This window comes from Cricetulus griseus, chromosome 3, assembly GCF_003668045.3.
Source record: "Cricetulus griseus strain 17A/GY chromosome 3, alternate assembly CriGri-PICRH-1.0, whole genome shotgun sequence".
In the NCBI taxonomy this organism is placed as follows: domain Eukaryota; kingdom Metazoa; phylum Chordata; class Mammalia; order Rodentia; family Cricetidae; genus Cricetulus; species Cricetulus griseus.
Window position 1 is genome coordinate 23272075 of NC_048596.1, and position 20256 is coordinate 23292330.

A 20256-nucleotide genomic window follows, 5' to 3' on the forward strand; every position below is an offset into this window, starting at 1 on the left:
CCAAGAATGATCTTCCCAACTTAAAACCACAGTGTGCTGTCCCTTGGGCTCAAAGCAGGACTCCTTCTGAGCAATGAAGTAACTGCCCTGAAAGGGCAGCATGTGTATGTGTCTGTGTGTGTGTGTGTGTGTGTGTGTGTGTGTGTGTCTGTCTGTCTGTCTGTCTGTCTGAAGGGCAAAAACAGAATTTTAGAAGGATTCTTTTCTCTGTCTCCACCTCTGGAAAACCTCCCAGGCTTTTTCAATAGCCAGTTGAGAAAAAGAGCCAGAGACAAAGAGATGCAAACATGACCCTTCTTTGTCTCTCTGGCCAAGTCTGAAGAGGTGAGAGCATGATGTCTGGGTTCACAGGCCTGAAAAAGATCCCTTTGAATTTCAATGGAAAAATCCCAGTTCTGTTCTAGGCAGAGCACAAAATGAGCTACTTTCCCAGCTTTGTCAAGAGGAGGCTGGATAACTAGCCTGCAGAGGGCCTGGGAAGGAGAGAGAGAGAGAGAGAGAGAGAGAGAGAGAGAGGAGAGAGAGAGGAGAGAGAGAGAGAGGTGGGGGAGGGAGGGAGGGAGGGAGGGAGGGAAGGAAGGAGGGAGGGAGGGAGAGCAAGTGAGCAGGAGTGGGCAGAAACTATGTTTCTCTGTTTGTAATTTGCAGAAACACTGAAGAATTAACGTACAGAGCACTGACCATCAGAGAAACTCTAGACCAGGGTGCGGGGGTGGGGTGGGGTGGGGGCTGGCACATCAGTACCCCAACCCCAGGATATGACAGGAAACCAGACCTGAAGGAGTTAGCCTGGTGTAGAGGAGTCTCTTAGAAAAGACAAAGCTCAACTGTCAAAGGCCACAGAACAAAGGCTGGTTTTGCCTTTACAGCACCCAAGCTCCCTGTTACAACGTGAAAGCAGCTGTAGATAATTCGGAAAGCAATGAGGGTGGCGGCATTCCAAAAACCTTTATTAAAACTTTTACCAGCACTGACACCTGTGTTTCATATAATCTTCACTTGCTGTGAAATAGTCTTCTTTAGATTTTTTTCAACCTTTAAAAAATGTCAGAGCTAGCTGGGTGTTGGTGGCACACGCCTTTTATCCCAGCACTCGGGAGGCAGAGGCAGGCGAGTTCGAGGCCAGTCTGGTCTCCAGAGCAAGTGCCATGATAGGCTTCAAAGCTCCTGCTTGAAAAAACAAAAAACCAAAAAAATGTCAGAGCCCTCCTATGTGTGTTTTAAGACTATCTTTGCTGAGCCCCTCCTATGTGTGTTTTAAGAATGTCCTTGCTGAGGCTTATGGGACCCTGTGGAGACATTCTTGAACAAAGAAGGTGATATAATGTATGTAAGCTTTCTTAAACCCTTGTGTGCCCAGGGCTGGGACCAAAGTGAGACACTTGAGCTGCCCAGCATTCAAAGTTTAAGGAGGCAGTCACTGTAGAGTATCGAGTTGCCACCTGTGAGACCTGAGAGCCTAGTGCCTCCTTAAATGTTGCACCCTGGACACCTTACTTGGCTCACCGTAGTTCGAGGTTGGCTGGCGCCTACGCATAACGGAGCATTTTTGTTATGAAGCAGGGACCTCCTTCTTCATTAGGATGAGCTGTTAGGATGCCCTTCTGGTGGTGTGCTGATTTGCACACTAAAACTCTGATTTCTCAACCATTCCTCTGGGAAACACAATTTGTTTAACAAGAAAAATGATCCATGTCATAAAAAAACTGAGGGCAAATGTGAAGGGAAGAAGGAAAAGCTGTGCAAACTGGAGCTGAGGATAGTCTTGGGGACGATTAAGGGTAAGATTAAGGGAAATAACTCATCATTAAAACTGTGGCTTGCAGAGTGACATGAAAAGGATCAAGAAAAAGGAGAAATAAACTGATGTCCAAAGGAAATATTTAAGAAGTCTCACTGGATATTAAACTGTAAACTATCTTTGCCACTTTTAAGATCTTCATTCATTACATCTATACCTGATCAAATACATACAGTAAGTCATACAGCTCATCATGGACTTATATCCACAATATATAAAGAACTCAAAATGAAAAACAACTCAATTTTAAAATAGGCAAAGAGGCTGGGGTTATTCAGTGGTTGAGTACTTGCCTTGTATGTTGGAGGACCTGGGTTCGGTAACAGGATTTGGCTAGACATTTCTCCAGAGAAACACAAAAGGCCAACAAGCACACGAGAAAATGCTCAGAGCCATCAGCTATCAGGAAAATGCAAATAAACGCTATAGAAAAATTATCACTTCACATCCAAGTAGGATGGCTAGAGACAATAGCAAACACTACTGGGGATGTGGAGACATAGGTGCCTCGTGTATTGCTGTGGGGATGAAGCAGATGCTTGGAGAAACTGGTGACTCCTGATCAAATGTAGAGGTATAGGCCCCAGCCACCATGCCTGGGTGTGTACTGACAAGGTTAGGAAACCTGTGTTCCCACAGAAGCCTGTGTTGGAGCATCCACAGGGCTGGGAATACAGTTCGGTGGCAGAGCATCTGCCTGGCAAGTAAGAGGCCCTGAGCTCAATCCCAAGCCCTCCATAGAAGCGCTGCTCATGGTAGCCTCAGAGTGGGAAAAGCCTGACGTTCAGCAACTGATGAGCAGTTAAACACAATACAATGGAATATTATCATACAATAAACATCATGAAGCAGCAGCACATGCGACGGTGTCGACTGGCCTGGAAATGCTAAAGCTAGGTGAATTAAGCCATTCCCAAAATATCAGATACCCTGTAAGTCCAGGCGTACGAAAACCCAGGATAGCAGATTCTATACAGACAGAAAGAATAGCAGATTCTATAGAGACAGAAAGAATATTGGATACATAGAAGAATACGAAGAAGAGTCCGGGGTTGGGGGTGACACCAAAGGGCACAGGGTTTCTTTTAGGGGATGAAAGTGTTCCAGACTGTGGTGAAGGGTGCACTTATTTCTGAGTACAAATGGGAAAACTGCATCTCAACAAAGATGTTTAGGAAGAGAAGACATCGGAGCACCCCTTCCCTCAAACAAGGAGACACAGTTTGAGCTTCAAAGAAGAAGGGGTAGTTCCCATCCCTGAGAGACCTGCAGGTCTTCATCTTGCTGAAGGCTGGGGGCAGGGGTTCTGCTGAGTTTTCTGAGGGTTTGAGGGGCGAGAGCCTGCCCAGGGAATGGGTTAGCTGTCAAGGCAGCAGCCTAATACAAGAGATAGGAATTTGCACTCTGAAGCTCTGCTTGTGTCCGGAGCCCCATATGGAGCAGCATCACGTGGGTGTCTTGGTGCTTTTGAGGGCCAGAGCATGAGTCAGCATCCCCGTCTGAGAACAGTTTTTCAGGGAGGACCAAACCACTAGTCAGTCTAGTCATGGAGGGCAGAGGATGGTCACACCCAGTCCTGCAGTGATGCTTCAAGCCCCTGAATGCTGAATCACTTGGTCACCAGGGTGGAAACCTCCCCATCACCCCAAGATGTCTATGAGCCCCATTATGTACTGTCTTCTTGTTCCCTGAGAGGGAAACTCTCGCTGCTATGACTATGGCATCCTGTAAAATGCAGGGCAAGGATGAGACCAGGTCCTGATGGCATCGTCCTTGTCCATTGGCTCTGATCATTTTCAGACCACATATAAATGGCCATTCTAAGAGATAGGTCTCTGAAGTTGATATCTCCATTTATGCAGAGCAACTGCAGGAAAGGGGGGGATCCTAATGCTGACCTTGTCCCAAGGCTGCCATAAGAGTAGTAGTAGCCAGAAATGCATACACCTCAAACCAGAGTCCAAGTGGAAGGGTTTCATTCCACCTTTTATCAGTTCCTAGGCCAAAGAGCTAACTTCAGAGATGAGGAGAGATGGAGCGATGCTGTCCCAGCTGTTCCAGGCCAGCTAATCAATCAAGGTGTGTAGTTCTGTCAGACAGCTCATCAGTGATGTACTGAGATAACTGCACTGTATAGGGCCAGTGGAACCTGCTTTCTCAGAGCAATCAGCAGGAAGGGCAGCTTCTTCCAAATCCCATGTCATAAATGTTGCTGAAGCCCCAGGAAAGGGAGAAGCCGCCAGGCAGCTCACCAGGCACTGGCTTCCAGCTTAGTCTAAGCACCTGATGAAATTTTAATTATTTCAAGGTTCAAATTGTCACTGATCTCCAGGGCAACCAAATGCTTAAAGCAGAAAACAAAGCCTTGTTGCTATTTCAAAGGTACCTCTTAGAGTGGACAGTAAGACTCAAAGGATTTGGTCATTTATATGAGTTACAGCATAGGGCATGAATTTATTACCAGGGGTCAAGTAGCAGAGGTAATAGCTTTTTCCTAAGGTTTGGTTTTGCTCCATTTGAAAGAAAATAGCTCAGTGGTAGAGTGCTTGCATAGCAAGCAGGAGGTCATAGGTTCATTTCCCAGCACAGGAGCGTGCGCGCATGTGGGTGCACACACACACACACACACACACACACACACACACACACACACACCTTTCTTGTCCTCTCTTTCAAGCACATTTATCCAACAAAGCTATTACTGTTCAACTTGTCCTTGCCTCTTAAATTTAATGTTCTGAGCCTTGCAGTAAAGAGCCGGCATTTTAGAGAGAGGCAGCACAGTCTCAGAAACTTTCTGTGCCCATCTTTTGTATTTACAGTTTTTCTACTCAGATGTTTAAAAGTAAGATATATTCCTATATAATATCTTCTTGAATTATGTCCTGTTCTTTTTAAAATTCGACATGAGCCTTCTCTGCTTTGCCGTACATATTCATGTAGAGTGAGTGACCCCTCTTTAGGATCAAAGATGGGAAATCCTTGAAGTGCCAGCCCAGCAGCTGTGACGTCTCTGCCTTCACCACCCAGCTCCCCTTCCACTGCTACTGAGTAGTAGGGCTAGGGTCACACTGGCAGGTTTGCCAAGACAAAGGCTGGCACCACCTGCACTTCAATCCACCTGTAAGACAACTCTAGGCTTTGAACTCCTGGAGATTCAGACAGGGAAGATTTTTTTTTTAAGGATAAACACTCCTAGTGAAATCTTTACCCTGCAGACCTTAGCCATTTGTCAAAGACTCCACTTTGTTGAGCCAATAGATTCAGAGCAGGGGGAGTACACATGGGACTGGATGGGGGCGGGGTGTGCTTTAATGTTTTACAGGCAGGAGGAGGCTAGCAATCTGGTTAGTCAGCAAGCATGAATCCTCATTAATGTCTTCATCCAAACCTACTCTCTCCACACAGCTGTGAAAATATAAATCCACTGGGCTGTTCTGATCACCACACAGTCGGGGGGGGGGGGGTAAAAATGTAATGCCAAAGAACTAATTAGAAGAGTAACACTTGCCTGCAATTCGTAGGAAGGACTGGGAGGTCATGTTACAGGCTAAGATAACACAGTTGCTCCTTGGACCCCATGGAAACTCAAACTGCAGATATTCAAGTCCTTTATATAAAATTGTATAGTATTGCATGCTGCCTATTCCCCCTGCATACACTTTGAATTGTTGTGCTGTGCTGTGTGGGGACTAATGACAAGGAAAAAAAACCCAGCTATATATGTATGCTTCTAACGTGTGTGTGTGTGTGTGTGTGTGTGTGCGTGCGTGCGTGCGTGCGTGTGTGTGTTTGTGTGTGTGTGTGTGTGTGTGTGTGTGTGTGTGTGATGTGGAACTGAACCTAGGGCCTAACACATGCTAGGAAAGCACAATGCCACTATACCACTGAGCTATATCCTCAGGCTTTTTTGCATTTATTTTGACATAGGGTCTCACTAAGTGACCTTGTCCTGCTTCAAGCTCCCGAGTAGTTGAGATTATAGGTCTATGCCACCAGACCTGGCTAAATGCTATGGGTAGGACAGAGGAGGTGGTACCTGGAGTTTAAACTCAGGGCTTTATATGTGATAGGCAAGCGCTCTATCACTAAACCACAGTCCTAGCCACGTTTTTCAGATACTTTCGGTCTACATCAGATGGAGTTCATGAATGCAAAGCCTGTAGATATGGAGGGCAAACCGAACATTATGATTCATACTGGTGTAAACTTCCTTGCAAGGTCAACAAAAAGCCTAAAGGGGTAGGAACGAGTCCACTAACGAGCAGAAAATGAAAGGTTGGGAGGAGAGGCTCTCTCACTGCTTTCAGCACTGTGTGAAGGATAGCATCTCACTGTAGAGTGGCCCACAATGGCACCTTTATGCCTGGTTTACATGAAAGGTAATTAGAAGCAAAGAGATTGACCTGTCAATCACTTTTAGATCCCAAGTCATAATTTAAATGTGGGTTAACTCCAGAGCCTGTTTCCAACCATGTCATTGTCCTTGTCCTTGTCATAATGCATCTGGCATTATGCTTACATTATTATATGGGGTGTGTGTGGGGCGAGCATAGGGCTCTCTCCCTGCCCTTTGTAAGTTTACAACCTGACAGAGCAACCAGGCAGGATACACATGTAACAATCAAAAAACAGAATGGGAGTGTACCATGGTGGTACCGTGCTTTGTGATGAAGTGAACATAGTTCAGCTGGGCCAAAATGCTAAGCATTTCCGCCAGACTGTAAACTAAAGAGCAAGATGTGGAGAATAAAGACCAGTGACTTTCTGACACTGAGGCATGTGTGTTGAAAAAGGACTCTCCATTACAGATTCCTCCTAGAAAGAACAGGACAGTCAGCCCATCCCCAGCTATGCTGTAAGTGGCAATAAACAAAATGCCCAACAGCCTCCAAAAGGCAGCTGAGACACAGAGAAGAGCGGTTCTTGAGGCCCTCTCTAACAGAGCTGTGGTGACCTCTCCTAGCCTCCAGAGACTGAACAGGGAGGAGACCGCTTGCCTCATCGCATCAGTTCTTTTCACTGTAAACTAACCAGCCTGATAAGCTACTTCCCTTTAGCTTCCAGGTGGAGGCAGCCAGCAGGAAGCACCGTCGCATCCTAAAACTCACACCCAACACAAGCCTCCTTCAGAAGCTTGGACAGCAGTCCATTTGCTGTCCTGAAGTTTCTCATGTGCTCTCAAGCGTGCGTGATTTTAGAAATCTATACCCTTTCACTGGAGGTGGCATGCTGTCCTCAGCAGCAGCCTCAGGCTGGAGAGCTGCCGGGTAAGCCTTCAGAGTGCAGGGCAAGACAGGCCACTCTGTATTGAGTGTCTTGAATGACTCAGATTTCTTGGGGGATCAGGAGAAGAGATGAAATGAACCCACACTTTGGCTGTGGTGAATGGACAACAAACAGTAAGGCTTCCATATGTCAGACAAGACCCCTAATGCTCCCAAGGGCCCAAGCCCTATCTGGATCTGTATGGCAGAACAAATACTTGCCACACAAACAGATTTTTCTTAAAAAGGCAAAGCGCTCCGTTTAATGTCAGCCAGTGGTTCCCCAGAACTCAAAAATCTTTAAGGGAACTTTGAAAAAAAATGTTCACAATGTGTCCAAATCTGAGACTCTGCTTGAAAGGGCCTTGGTGGGACCTGAACACTGTAATATGGCTCCATAGTTGTAATCAGCATAATAGAGCCAAGTCTGAAATACCTCAAACAAGGGAGAGTGGGATGATCCCATCAGCAGACACTGAAATGAATGGGAGGTTTGGCAGGTCTGTGAATCTGCCTCTGTGAGTCACTTTATGAAGGCTCTCTGATGACAACTGGGATAGTCACCAATCCCATCACAAGGGATGGCCAGTTCAGGCTATGACTCTACTCCTGCCAGAAATCTTAGCTGGGGCCATCCTTGTAGACTTGTGGAGGTTTCCCTTGCACCAGACTTCTTCCCACCTTTCCAATGCCTCTCTCAGCACTGTCTTCCTCTGCCCACCCCCAACCCGATCCCTTAAGTTCCCATTCCCACCCTTCCCTAGTCCAACTGGGAGGTCGCCTCTATTTCCCCATGCACTCCCCACTCCCTTTGGGCAATGTCAGCCTTCTATGATCAATGGTAATAACCAAGGTAAAAACACACCAGTGCTATTTCAATAAAAAGAATATTCATCTAGGATCAGGCTAAATAAAAGACGTGTGAAGAACTGAAATGTGAAAGTTCAAGAAACAATTTCCCACAGAGAATGGCTGAAGGAAGTAGGAATGTTTAGCCAGGATAAGAATAAGTGATGGGGAGTGGTGGGGCAATCCTGTAATCTCATCACTTGGTAGAAATAGGAAGATCAGGAGTTCAAGGCCAGCCTTGCCTATTCAGTAAATTCAATACCATCCTGGACTACAGGAGACTCTATCACAAGAAAGAACAGAAGAAAAAGAGGCAAGAAACAGGTAAAGCATGTGGTTCTGCCTTCAGCAGTACAGATGTGGCCCAGAGCAAGTTGCCTGGTTGTATATGGCTAAAGAGAAAAAAACCTAGATTCTTGGAGGGCCTGGAAACTTAGATGAGAATAAAAAAATGAATATTCTCAACAGGCATTGGTGGCACATGTCTTTAATCCCAGCACTTGGGTGGCAGAGGCAGATGGATCTCTGTAAGTTCGAGGCCAGCCTGGTCTACAGAGCAAGTGCCAGGATAGGCTCCAAAGCTACACAGAGAAACCCTGTCTCAAAAAGAAAAAGAAAAAAAAAGAATATTCTCAGTAACCTTATGTGGAAATTTAGCATTTCCTTAATCATGAATATCTACAAAAAACCTAGGTAGAAGTAGAAGTAACTGACCTTGCCACCAATAAAAATAACACATTTTCACATCATGTCATAGTTGTGGCAGGTATCTTATAATATTATGGCTATTTGGGGTGACCAGTTGTCTCCTTTTGCCCCTAGATTAGAGGGAATTTCCTAGAACATGAGGCTAACAATGTCAAAACTAAGTCCTAGGCAAGTCATACTCTACTTACATTCCCTACTGCTTGGAAATTCAGTTAGCTATCACATTTCTAGGTAACAATGGTCTATTTGGCAATAAAGATGCATTTAAATTAAATTACCATCTCACAATTTCAAAACCATCTTGTGTCTCCTAAATGTAAGTCAACATAATTTTCTCCATTGTTAATGTTTCCTATTTCATTTGGTGAAAGGGTACACATTCATTGAAGGAGTATATGGCACGCACACACACATACAGAGAGAGAGAGAGAGAGAGAGAGAGAGAGAGAGAGAGAGTCTAAGAGAGAAGAAAGGAAAAAAAAAACCTTTGGCTATAAAGTGGAAACCTCAAGATTTAAACTTCAGGCCTGTAAAGCTAAAGGCCACAGATCATGCAGTGCAAAAAAAAAAAAAAAAAAAAAAAAAAAAAAAAAAAAAAAAAAAAAAAAAAAAAAAAAAAAAAAGACTTGGGAATGCATCTCCAAAGCTAATGGACAAAGTCATGTTTCTGTCATCAGAAAATCTCTAAGTTCTCCATTCCCTACACAGCCCTGTGTATATTTTATGACCTATGTTGCTGCAGAGTCAACTTAGACTTGGGAGCTATCAATTGGGAATATCTACTTCCCAATAACTACCAATAGTTCCTCTAAGAACCATATTTTGACCCCTTGCTTTATCTTTTAATTAAAGCAATAGAAATTCAGATTTCTTTTAAAAAGTCAAGTTTAATGAAATAATGGAAAGAAACAGGTGCACATACCTTTAATCTCAAGGTTCAGGAGGCTATGTCAGGAGGGTTATGAGTTAAAGGACAAGCTAGGCCACATACATAGCAAGTTCCTGGCCTATGTATGACCTATGTAGTAAGACCCTGTATAAAAACTCCTAAAGGAGGAATGAAGGAAGGAAGGAAAAGGGATGGAATAAACACAAACTCTTACCAGACACCACTGGGCTTCAGACAGATGATGGCTACCACGTGGCCTTGCATCCATTGTTGACAGAGGTTCTATTACATCCCCACAAGGTCCCAAGAGCCTTGCTCTCCTCTGATCAACATGGTTCCAAGCAGCTGGCCCAATATGGCCAGAAGGCAGGGTTCTCATGATTGCTCTAGTCCCAGTATACACAGACTTCTTCACTTCCCTGTCATTTTTACAAAACCTTCTGACTAGCAAAGTGGACCGTTCCTTTTTGCTTTTAGAAAACTCGTCTCCGTCTTCACAGTTGTCAGAGAAGTCCTCCAAAGGGCTAAGAAAAGTCTTGGCAGGTGGACTGTGAGCAAAGCTCTCCCTGCAAAAGCCACCACTTGAGCAGACCACATCATCAGCCTGCTGGCAGGAGCTTTCAAAGCACAGGTATTTGTCATGCATCGAGCTGCAATGATCACACTGCAGTTGCCCGTTCTTACTGCCACAGTTTTTGGTCAGTTCCAATAGTTTACAAGTATGCGCCATGCAATTTTTCTTCTGCTGCCCCCTGGGAAGAGTCACACAGTTTGCACAGTCATCCAAAATTAATTTTTCTGACAGGGTATGGAAAGTGTCTGACATGCTTCTGGCAGCTTCATAACGGAAATGAAATACTGCCATGTTGCTGTCAGGGTGAGGTCCGCTGGTCCCTGGGATGCCAGGCTCATTTCCCAAAGGTCTTACATCCATAGGAGGATCATCCATTTCCAGTTGGATTCCAGGGAACACCTTCCTTTCCAGTGGAGAAGAAATTCCAGTTTGCAAACACAAGTCCTCTCCTCTGACAGAGTCACAGGCTACATAAAGCTGGCTCCGAGGAAGGTCACGCTGGTGGCTTTGCAATAAGCTGTTGTGGTTAATGGCGTGGTTGTTCACAGAATTTGGCAGGTTTTGCTCCCAGCCCTTTTCATTGTGGTCCTCATCACTCATTACTTCCTCACTTGCTATTGGGAGTACCTGGGACAAATCACTTCTAGAAGGCTCGGCCTCAGGTTTGTTCCACTGTGAGATGGTACAAGGGATCTGATCACTGTGCCTGGCAGCACATGCCTTTGGAGTACGGGCATCCAAGACATCTTCACTCTTGTTCTCTGCCACTGGCGACTGGGCCGAAGACACTTTCCTCTGAGTCACAGGGATGAGGACAGAAGCTGCCATTTCTTCGGAAGTCATCTTGACTGGTGTCCTTCAGTTACTCTCCAGTGTTCCCTTCCCTGGTGAGCATGTCAAGATAACAGATAATCTCACATAATCCTGGTTGTGGTGAGAAACACATTGACAGTTCCTTTTATTTGGGTATATAAAGAGTCAAACAAAACTTTCCAGTTGTAATTTCCTACAAGAAGGGTTCGTTTTAGACCAGTGTTTCAAACCCGCAGGTCAGCTTTCTTTCCTCAGTCGCTTGAAGCATTTTGTTCAGGATCGCATTTTTCGACTTGTGGCTTATTGTTAATGTACAATGATTTAAAAATCCAGTTTGAATGTTTTCTGTTCCCTGGAAGAGAAGAAATAACATCAAACATTTATGGCATTATATAGGTTTTTTAAAATGAGTTGATAATTTTTAGTTAATGGAAAATATAGGTCAATTCTGAGGAGAGTGTTTTACAGTCATAAGTTAGTTATAATATTTTAAGCATTTATCACTTTGGCTTGACAATTCAGAAGTTCTGCTTCCAGAAAAAAACAAACAAACAAACAAACAAATGAGCAAACAAAAACCGAAGAGTATGAGGAATCAAATTTATCCTGGTGCATTAAATAAAGTCAAAGCAAAAGCAGAAAGAGTAAAAATACCCATTGATTTTCACACAGTGAACAGTCTAGAGTGTTGATATCTGAATCAAGAGAAATATGAAGTGAGTGCAGTGTAAATAGCTGAGCTCACTATGTAGAGATTCTCCAAGCCCAGGCAGAACCCAATAGTCTGGACAGACGAGAAAAAGCTGCAACTTCAGGAAGGTAAAAGGAGCTAAGGCGATAAGACAAGAGCCGCAAAGATACAACAGTAGATTGTTCAGTGGAACCAGTGCAAGCAAGCAAAGAGTAGAGCAAGCAGAAACAGTTAAGCAGAATTCTATAGCCAGCAAATGTCTTCTACAAGCAAAAATGAAGAAGACCTTTTTCAGATGTGCAGAGCAGAAGAATTCATCAAATAGCCGAGTTGAGCTATAGAAAGTTATAAAGGAAGGCCCTTGTGCAGAAGGAAAATTCTAGCTACATCTATATAAAGGAACAAATAAGGGGCTGGAGAGATGACTCCGAGGTTAAGAGCACTGGCTGCTCTTCCAGAGGACCAGATTCAGTGCTGATCACCCACATGGCAGCTTACAACTGTCTGTAATCCAGTTCGAAGTGTTCTGACACCCTCATACAGGCATAAATGCGGACAAAGCACCAACGCACATAAAATAAAAAAGCACAAAGCATTTTTAAAAGGAGCAAATAGCCTAAACATTAAATATGTGCATGATTTTTAACTCCCTTAGCAAAATAATTGACTACTTAAAGCAAAATAATTGACTACTTAAAGCAAAATAATTGACTAATTAAAGTATCTATGTGTTGTGAGATTTCTAATAAACACAGAAGTGAACTGTCTAGACAGCAGAGATGAAGAGAAGGGACCTGAAGCAGTAATATTATAGGGCTATTTCTACATGAACCACTGTATGGTTACTTAAAGGTAGACTAAAGAGACACACTCTGAATCCTAAAGCAATCATTTATGAAAAAGCATCATTAATGTTAAAGTCATTTAAGATTCAGTTCATTTTAAGCATTTATAAAACCAAATAGCAAAGAAGAAATGAGACAAAAGGGGAGCAGTGGATTTAAACATTCCCAAATGCATCTGTAGTCAACATTTCTAGTCTCTCATCCCCACTCCCAAGATACACATTTAAAGAAAATATCCCTTTGGTTTCATTTGAGTAAGAAATTGTTCAGTTTAATACAAGTAGGCATAACAGACTGACTTATTTTAAGTGGCTTAGCTAGTTTAAGGGCTTATTCTTTTTTTTTTCTTCAATCAAATCACTGGCCCTCTTCCTTGTGTTGCATATTGTACTGTGGGGTGGACAGCCAGCACCTGTGTGCAACCCTATAAACAGAGAGAATCAAGCAAATTTCTATGTGATGTGGAAAGTGCTGTTAGCAAGACTGGGGTTACAGGTACAGAGAGGCATGACCAGCTTTTTTTGATGAATAATTATTTTTTATTGAAATATACATTTTCCCTACACCCCTTCCCTCCTGCTTTCTCCCCTTCCATCCTCCCCCCCCCCACACTCCCAATTTACTCCAGAGATCTTGTCTTTTTCCCATTTCTAGGCCAATCCATGTGTGTCTCTTTTGGCCCTCTTTGTTACTAGCTTCTCTGGGGTTGTGTCCTGTAGGCTGGTTGTCCTTTGCTTTATGTCTAATATCCACTTATGAGTGAGTATATTATATTTGTCTTCCCGGGTCTCAGTTACCTCACTCAGGATGTTTTTTTCTAGTTCTGTCCATTTACCGGCTAATATCAAGATGTCATTTTTTTTTTTTTTTACCTCTGAGTAGTACCCCATTGTGTAAATGTACACATTTTCCTTGTCCATTCTTTGGTTGAGGGGTATCTCTGGCTATTATGAATGATACTGCTATGAACATAGTTGAGCAAATGTTCTTGTGCCGTGAGTGTGCAATCTATCTCAAGACCCTACAATACCACTTTTGGGCATATACCCAAAAGCTGCACACTCACACCACAAGGTTGGCAAGGCTCTTTTAGGCATGTTGGGATAAGCGAATGCCATTTACAAGTAGACCCTTTCTTACTAGATTAAGCACCTCCTCCTGAGGCAACTCTTCAGTGGTCACCACTCACTGCCAGCACCAGCTGTACTGCCTTTGCTCCTTGTCACATAGATGTCACTCTTTTCCAAGGAAACCTACCATCAAGACTACCTAAGCATGAGCTGCACAAGGACAACAACAGACATACCAAAGTAGGTAGAGAAAATCCCATGAGGCATCAACCCTACAACAAGGGCTATAGACAATTTAGGGATGCTGAGGGCAGGAGAAATAGTCTTCCAATTGGTTATCCAATATCAAGTGCTCAGCCCTGAAAATAATCCATACAAATAGCACTGTACAGACTGAGCAGGTTCTATTTCCCACATATACATATAGTAACAACAAAATGAGAGGCCATAAATTTGAACAAGAGAAAAGAGGCATGAGGCAGGAGGGTTTTGAGAGAGGAAAGGGAAGGGTAAAATGTTGTGATCATAATATCAAATTTGTTTAAAAGAATGAAAAAATCAAAGTATGTATCCATAAACAGCTTTTTATTTCAAGAATGCTACAGAAAACTTTAATGGGCTACGTTACTAATTTGGATTCAGGGTCCTTTGCTTTATTCTTGTAAAGAGATTTTTTTGTGGCTTTCTCTGTGGCTTTGGAGGCTGTCCTGGGACAAGCTCTTGTAGACCAGGCTAGTCTCGAACTCATAGAGATCAGCCTGCCTCTACCTCTCAAGTGCTGGGATTAAAGGCATACACCATCACCTCCTGGCTGTTTGTTTGTTTTAAACCTTCAAATTGACAGCAGGTCGGTCCATGATTTGTTTTTGTTTTTTGATCTATGAAAAGGGTAAGTATTTCTAGTTAGGAGAGAGAAACAAACATTTTTGGTACTAAGTCTTATGCTAAGTACAGTGCAATTAATATCTCAGTTCATTCTCACTCAACCCTGGGAAAGAAATGTGATGATTTTAAAGTAACAAATGCTTTTGATGTTTTTCTTTACAAAAGGTAGGACATGATTCTCTTCACGAATATGGGATACGCCGGTGACTTCCTTCTAACATGCAGGATGTAAAGGAAGAAAGCTTGAGGCCTTCTGAGAACAGGTCATGTTGCTCTGGGTCAGCTGCTGTTTGCTGCTCAGCAGACAGTCATAGGACGCTTCATCGTGAGTGTGGCTCCTCCGGCCTCAGTCAAAGCTTCCAGTGATTACAGCGGCAGCCAGCACCTGCAACCTCACAAGAGCCTCTCAACCCCATAGGCCTTCTCCCAAACTCCTAACCACAGAGTTACATGGAATAATACAAGTTTATTGTTTTGCACTATAAATTTTGTTGTATATTGTTACCTAGCAACAGATAACACAAGAAAGTTGTGCTTTCTGTATTTGGGAAACTAGAAATCAAGGTCTAGAAAAAGCTAAGTCAACTGATGGGGCTGATGGAGACAGGATCCAAATCTGAGAAGCCTGACTCCAGAAACTTTTCCTGACCATCTACTGTGCTGTCTCCTCCTCCATCCACTCTGAGACCTCATGCATTCAGGTTCTGGTGTTTATGAAGACACATGGCTGCTGGGAGTAGCCCATCTTTCATTTGAGGTTGTTTCTGGAAGACTGGAGCTTATCGACAGCCTACTGAAGCAATGATCTTTGTTTTTCTTCCAGCTGTATTCAGGTATGAGAAACATTGAGGGGAACTGACTCCCTAGGCTTGGCTCCATCTCAGGATATTCCATTTTTCAACAAATGTTTACTGAGTGCAAAACTAAATGAGGCAAGCATCTTGCCCTAGATTTCTTTGTGAGCTAACAAATTCTCAGTCAAGGTATGTTACAAACAGTGTTGTGTCAACATTGAGGAAGAACACCTAAAACAGATGGTGGGCAGGAGTCAGGATTAACTTCCACAGTGGGTTTCCTGGAGATGACTATGATTGAGCTGCATTATTAAACACAAGTAGGAGTCAGCAAAGTGATGAGGTACGTGTGCTTTCCAGAGACGAGCAATGTGGATCGAAATGAACGAAACCAGCCAAACACAGGGCCTGGGACCCCCGGTCAATGTTTTACAGTGAGGTTTGAGTTTCTCTCCTGAAAAATGGAAATAAAATTGACTTCAAAAATGAAGTTGTGAAGGAACTTCTTGGAAAGATACAAAGTCAGAGGAAATGCCTGTCATTCTACGTTATTCACAAGAAAGGACAATCAAGGAAGGCTCAATGGCTCTGCTGTGGCGGTGGCATGGTGCGGAATTTACTCTCACGAGACAATTGTACATATATTCCTCCCCAGGTCTGTTTGGGTTTCATTTCTGTTTTATAAATGGAGTCAATTCCTTGAATGTCAGTTTTGTGACACCAATTGCTGTCATTCTTGAATTATCTTTTCCACATCTATAATATTAGGAAGAAACACCTGTGTTATATATGTCAAAGTGGTTAACTAATCAACAAGTACTAATTTCTACCTAGACCCCCTTAGGTAGTCCTGGGTTGACTTTAAAAGAAATGGTCGAGTAAGATTAGAGTTAAAGTTACAGTGAGCATTATGATATATTTTAAACAAAATTAGAAGCACCAAAATGTGTACCACGCTCTTAACAGATACGAAAAGCAAAAGGATGTAAAATGGGATTCATTGTTTTTCTTACATGGACATGTTTATGAGGGAAACTAGAAAAGGACCACCCCATGAGAATTCAAGAGATGTGTGGCCCAAGCACATATGATATGGGTGTGTGTGTGTGTGTGTGTGTGTGTGTGTGTGTTAAGGTAATATGTCTAAGCTAGAGATTTATTGGGGGTAGATAGTATGATAATGGGAATAAATAACCAGAAAACAGAGCTATGGAGATACAAACTGTGTTGGAAATCTTAGACAAAGCAGTAAGATAAGAAAAACAGATAAAAGGTATAAAGAATTAGGGAGTGACACAGAGGAAGTTTTTAGCCCCAGAATAGGGGCATATCAGCCAAGAATAATGGTGCTAATGGTTTCTCGTGGGCTAAAACAAGATAGCCCCAAACTATAGCCTAAGTCCTAAAGCTGGCTTGCCACCAGATATTATAAATAAAATTTTACTGCCAACACAGTTACACCTACCCATTTATGTCATATCTGTGTCTGTTGTTATATTATAACCAAAGAGTTGGGAAGCTGTGACCCAGACCATGTGGCACACAAAGCAAAAAATATTTACTGTCTGGCCCTTTATCAAAGAGGCTCGCCAACCCTGTATCAAATAAGTAATGAGATGTCGAGCTTCAAGTTTAGAGCCAGAAAATTAAGTGGGAGTCCTGATTGCTGTCTTCGCCTATCTGATGTCTTAAGATGAATAAAGGCTTGTTTCATATTGTCTCAGAAGGCAGGATAAGGGCCAAAGAACATGAATTATGAGGAAGGAAGTCTTCAGCCCAGCCTATCAAAGAATTCCCTGTCCTGTAGAGCTGTTTAACAAAGGGGGAGCCATCTTTGATGATGTTTTTTTCAGATGTTGGTAGAGACTTCAATAGAGCAGCAGTATTCAGCACTGAGGGTGCTCAAAATATGCTGAATAGATTGAGTGAATGGATGGCTGTCTATCAAATTTAATTATAAAAAATGGCCAATACTTACCAGAGCATGTACTGTATGGAAAACATGTTCAAACTTTATATATATACATATATATATATATTAAATATATATTAAATCTCATTTAATATTTGCAACAACACTCTATCACAAGGGTGTCAAAGAGTCCTAGTCATGGTCCCCTCCTCCTCTGGAAATCTGTGCTCATAGTTACCCTCAACAATATAATATAATATAATATAATATAATATATGAATTTAGGCCGGGGTTATGGCTACTCCTTATATCTAAATGTGGCATGTGATTATGTTACAGCTCTTGAGATAGAAGCAAAAATGGTTTGCAACTTCTGAGAAATGTCCTTGAAGGTACAGGGTGTGCCCTTCTCCTTTCCTCCTTATTCCTCTCTGCTAGTCTGAAGAAAGACATGATGGCTGGATCTGAAACAGCAATCTTAGGTAATAAGATCAAATAAATAAATAAATAAAAGTAAACAAATAAACCTTAGTTATCAGAAAACTGTCTGTGTTTGCACCTGTTACCATGTGCATAGTTCAGATGGTTCTTGACCAGAAGACCAGCAAGGATTTGACAGATGGGGGATTTGAGCTGGGGCTTCACAGAAAGATAGCAATTATTTATATCCATAGAGGGGAAAGGAGACTTCGAATAGAGGGAACAGTCCACATAACAAAGATAAAGGAGGGGAATACCCAACACAGAGCTGAGAGCTTGCCTAATGTTCTCAGGAGAACACGGTTAATCAAAGTAAAAAGTTGCTCATCGATTTCACCATCATGAGAAAAAACCCTAAGGTGACTGTGAAAGCTGGAAGCAGGATTTAACAGCCTCACTTACATCCTTAATCCTAAAGAGTTTTACTGACTTGCTCTGAATATCTGTGGATGACAGACAGCCCACCAGGGGACGGCTGTTTGCTTATACATTCCCTTCCCCCAGGCTCACTATGCAGAGATTAAAGAAGGAATTTGTGCTCTTCTGAGTCTGTCCTCCCTCTCTCCTCAGGTGCACGCAGGGCATGTGGGTACGATGTGCGCATGCCCACACACAAACACTGCATGGCACAAGCCAGGCCCCACTGTTTCTTCTTCCAAGTATTCGCAGCTCCACTCCCTCTTGACCTCCTTTCTCTCAACTATTACGATGGAAATTCCATAACTCAACAGGAAATAAAGCTTTGAAACATTCCCCCACGGCACTGGTGTATTCATCTGGGTCCTCGTCCAAGAACATGAAGGTTTAACCCTTCATGGCTTTAACATTCTTGATTAGAAATCTTTCAGACTCTGAAAGATCAGAGGCCCTGAAGACCCAGATACCTCGACTTTCTATTCTGTGTATTTAGGTACAAGGACTTGACTGATATGTAAATGAGAATACTATAGAGATAGTTTTTAACTTATGCATTCATAGAATTGCCAAAACAAAAAACAAAAACAAAAAAACAAAACAAAACAAAAAACGAAAACAAAAAGGAGGTTCACACAAAGGTTGTCCTTATCAGGTTAAGACTCAGGTGTAAAAGTCACAAGGAAAGGAGGCTCTTCTGGTGAATACAGTTATCTCCCCAGGAATACGGCAAGCATTCAGATGAAGTCAGAAGAAGGACAGGATTTGATGCTATACGGCTCATGGAACTGATCTCCAGCATTGTTGTGTGACCCATTACACCCTGGCATACATGAGGTTAACTCACAATGGATACAGATCCAAACAGAAAGTCCACATGGTAAAAGTTCCAGGAGGAAGTTAACATCATCATGACATTGAGACACAAACCATTTTCTTACGTCACAAGAACCACTAACCATAAAGATGAGGAAAAGATGAAATGGGCCTAACCAAACTTCACACTCTTGCCTTTCAAGAATCTAAAAAGGTAAGCTACAGAAAAGGTACGGGGCCTTGGGGGAGAGGTGAGCGTGGGCCCCTGTCTCAGGACTGACTTCTGCTTGCCCTCTTTGGGGGCAGGTGGACTTGCTCCAGGGGATCAATCCATCCAGACTCTTCTGTTGTCAAGGTGCTAGTTCTGCCTCCACCCACCAGAGAAAATGAATAAGACAGACAAAACTTTACCCAAACTAACCAAAAGGCAGAGAGAGGAGAGCATGCTAATTAACAAAAATCAGAAATGAAAAGGGGGACATAACAACGGACACTGAGGAAATCCAGAGAATCTTCAGGTCATACTTTGAAAACCCCTACTCCACAAAATTCTAAAATTTAAAGGAAATGGACAATTTTCTGGATAGATATCACTCACCAAAATTCAAGATATGGGTTTTCAAGTGTATTTATCTGAAAGAGGTCTTCTTTTATTGAGAATGCTTTTATTGCTGCATTGTGTACATAGAAAATACGTTTGGATCAAAATCCCCACTCCCTCCCCTCCAGCTCCTGTGAGAATCAGCCCACCACATTGTCTTTCCAACTTCATGTACTCTTTTTTTTTTTTAAACCCACAGAGTCCAGCTGTTGCCTGTGTGTGTTTGTGGGGGGTGGGTGGCATCTACTAGAGCATAAGTAACCTACAAAGGGCCACATCCTAAAAGAAAACTGACTCCCTCTCTAACCCCAGCAGCCACAAAATACTAAATTAAAAAAAAAAAAATTTAAGAACTACTGTGATTCGGGGTTGAAAGATGGCCTAGCAGTCAAGAGTGCTTGCTGATCTTCCAGAAGACCAAACTTTGGTTTTCACTGCTCCCGTATCAGGCAACTCACAACTGCCTGTGACTCCCAACACTGAGAAGTCAGGACCACCCCTGGGCTCCTTGGTTGCACTCGCCACTTTTCAGGTACTCAAGAGTTAGATGAATTAGTGACAGTTCCACCAACGATAGACCAAGCATTCAAATATATGAGCCTGTGATGGCCATTTTCATTCAAACCACCACAAACTGCACGCAACCTGTTTAACTGTACAATGTTGTAATGGAATTGTTAAAGGCACACACACACAGGTTTCAGAGCCTGCCTCTACCGCTTGCTTAACAGACAGATCTTGGACAATGCAGTCTCACTAAGCCTTGGCTCCTCCAGCTACAAAATGGAAAACAAATTGGTTTCTCATGTAACCTTCACAATTAGCCTTTGAAGTAGCAATCCCTCAA

The 20256-nt window shown here is 42.8% G+C and overlaps 1 protein-coding gene across 2 annotated transcripts in view; it reads right to left on the reverse strand.

Annotated features, from left to right (window-relative positions):
- The window catches only part of Plce1 (phospholipase C epsilon 1), a 286564-nt gene that overhangs the window by 235705 nt on the left and 30603 nt on the right, over positions 1-20256 (reverse strand). For both annotated transcript variants that reach the window (XM_027407429.2, XM_027407428.2), the window contains exon 2: positions 9729-11253. In XM_027407429.2, the coding sequence (XP_027263230.1) occupies positions 9729-10931 (1203 nt within the window). In that variant the 5' untranslated portion in view covers positions 10932-11253. The remainder of the gene's footprint in view (positions 1-9728; positions 11254-20256) is intronic.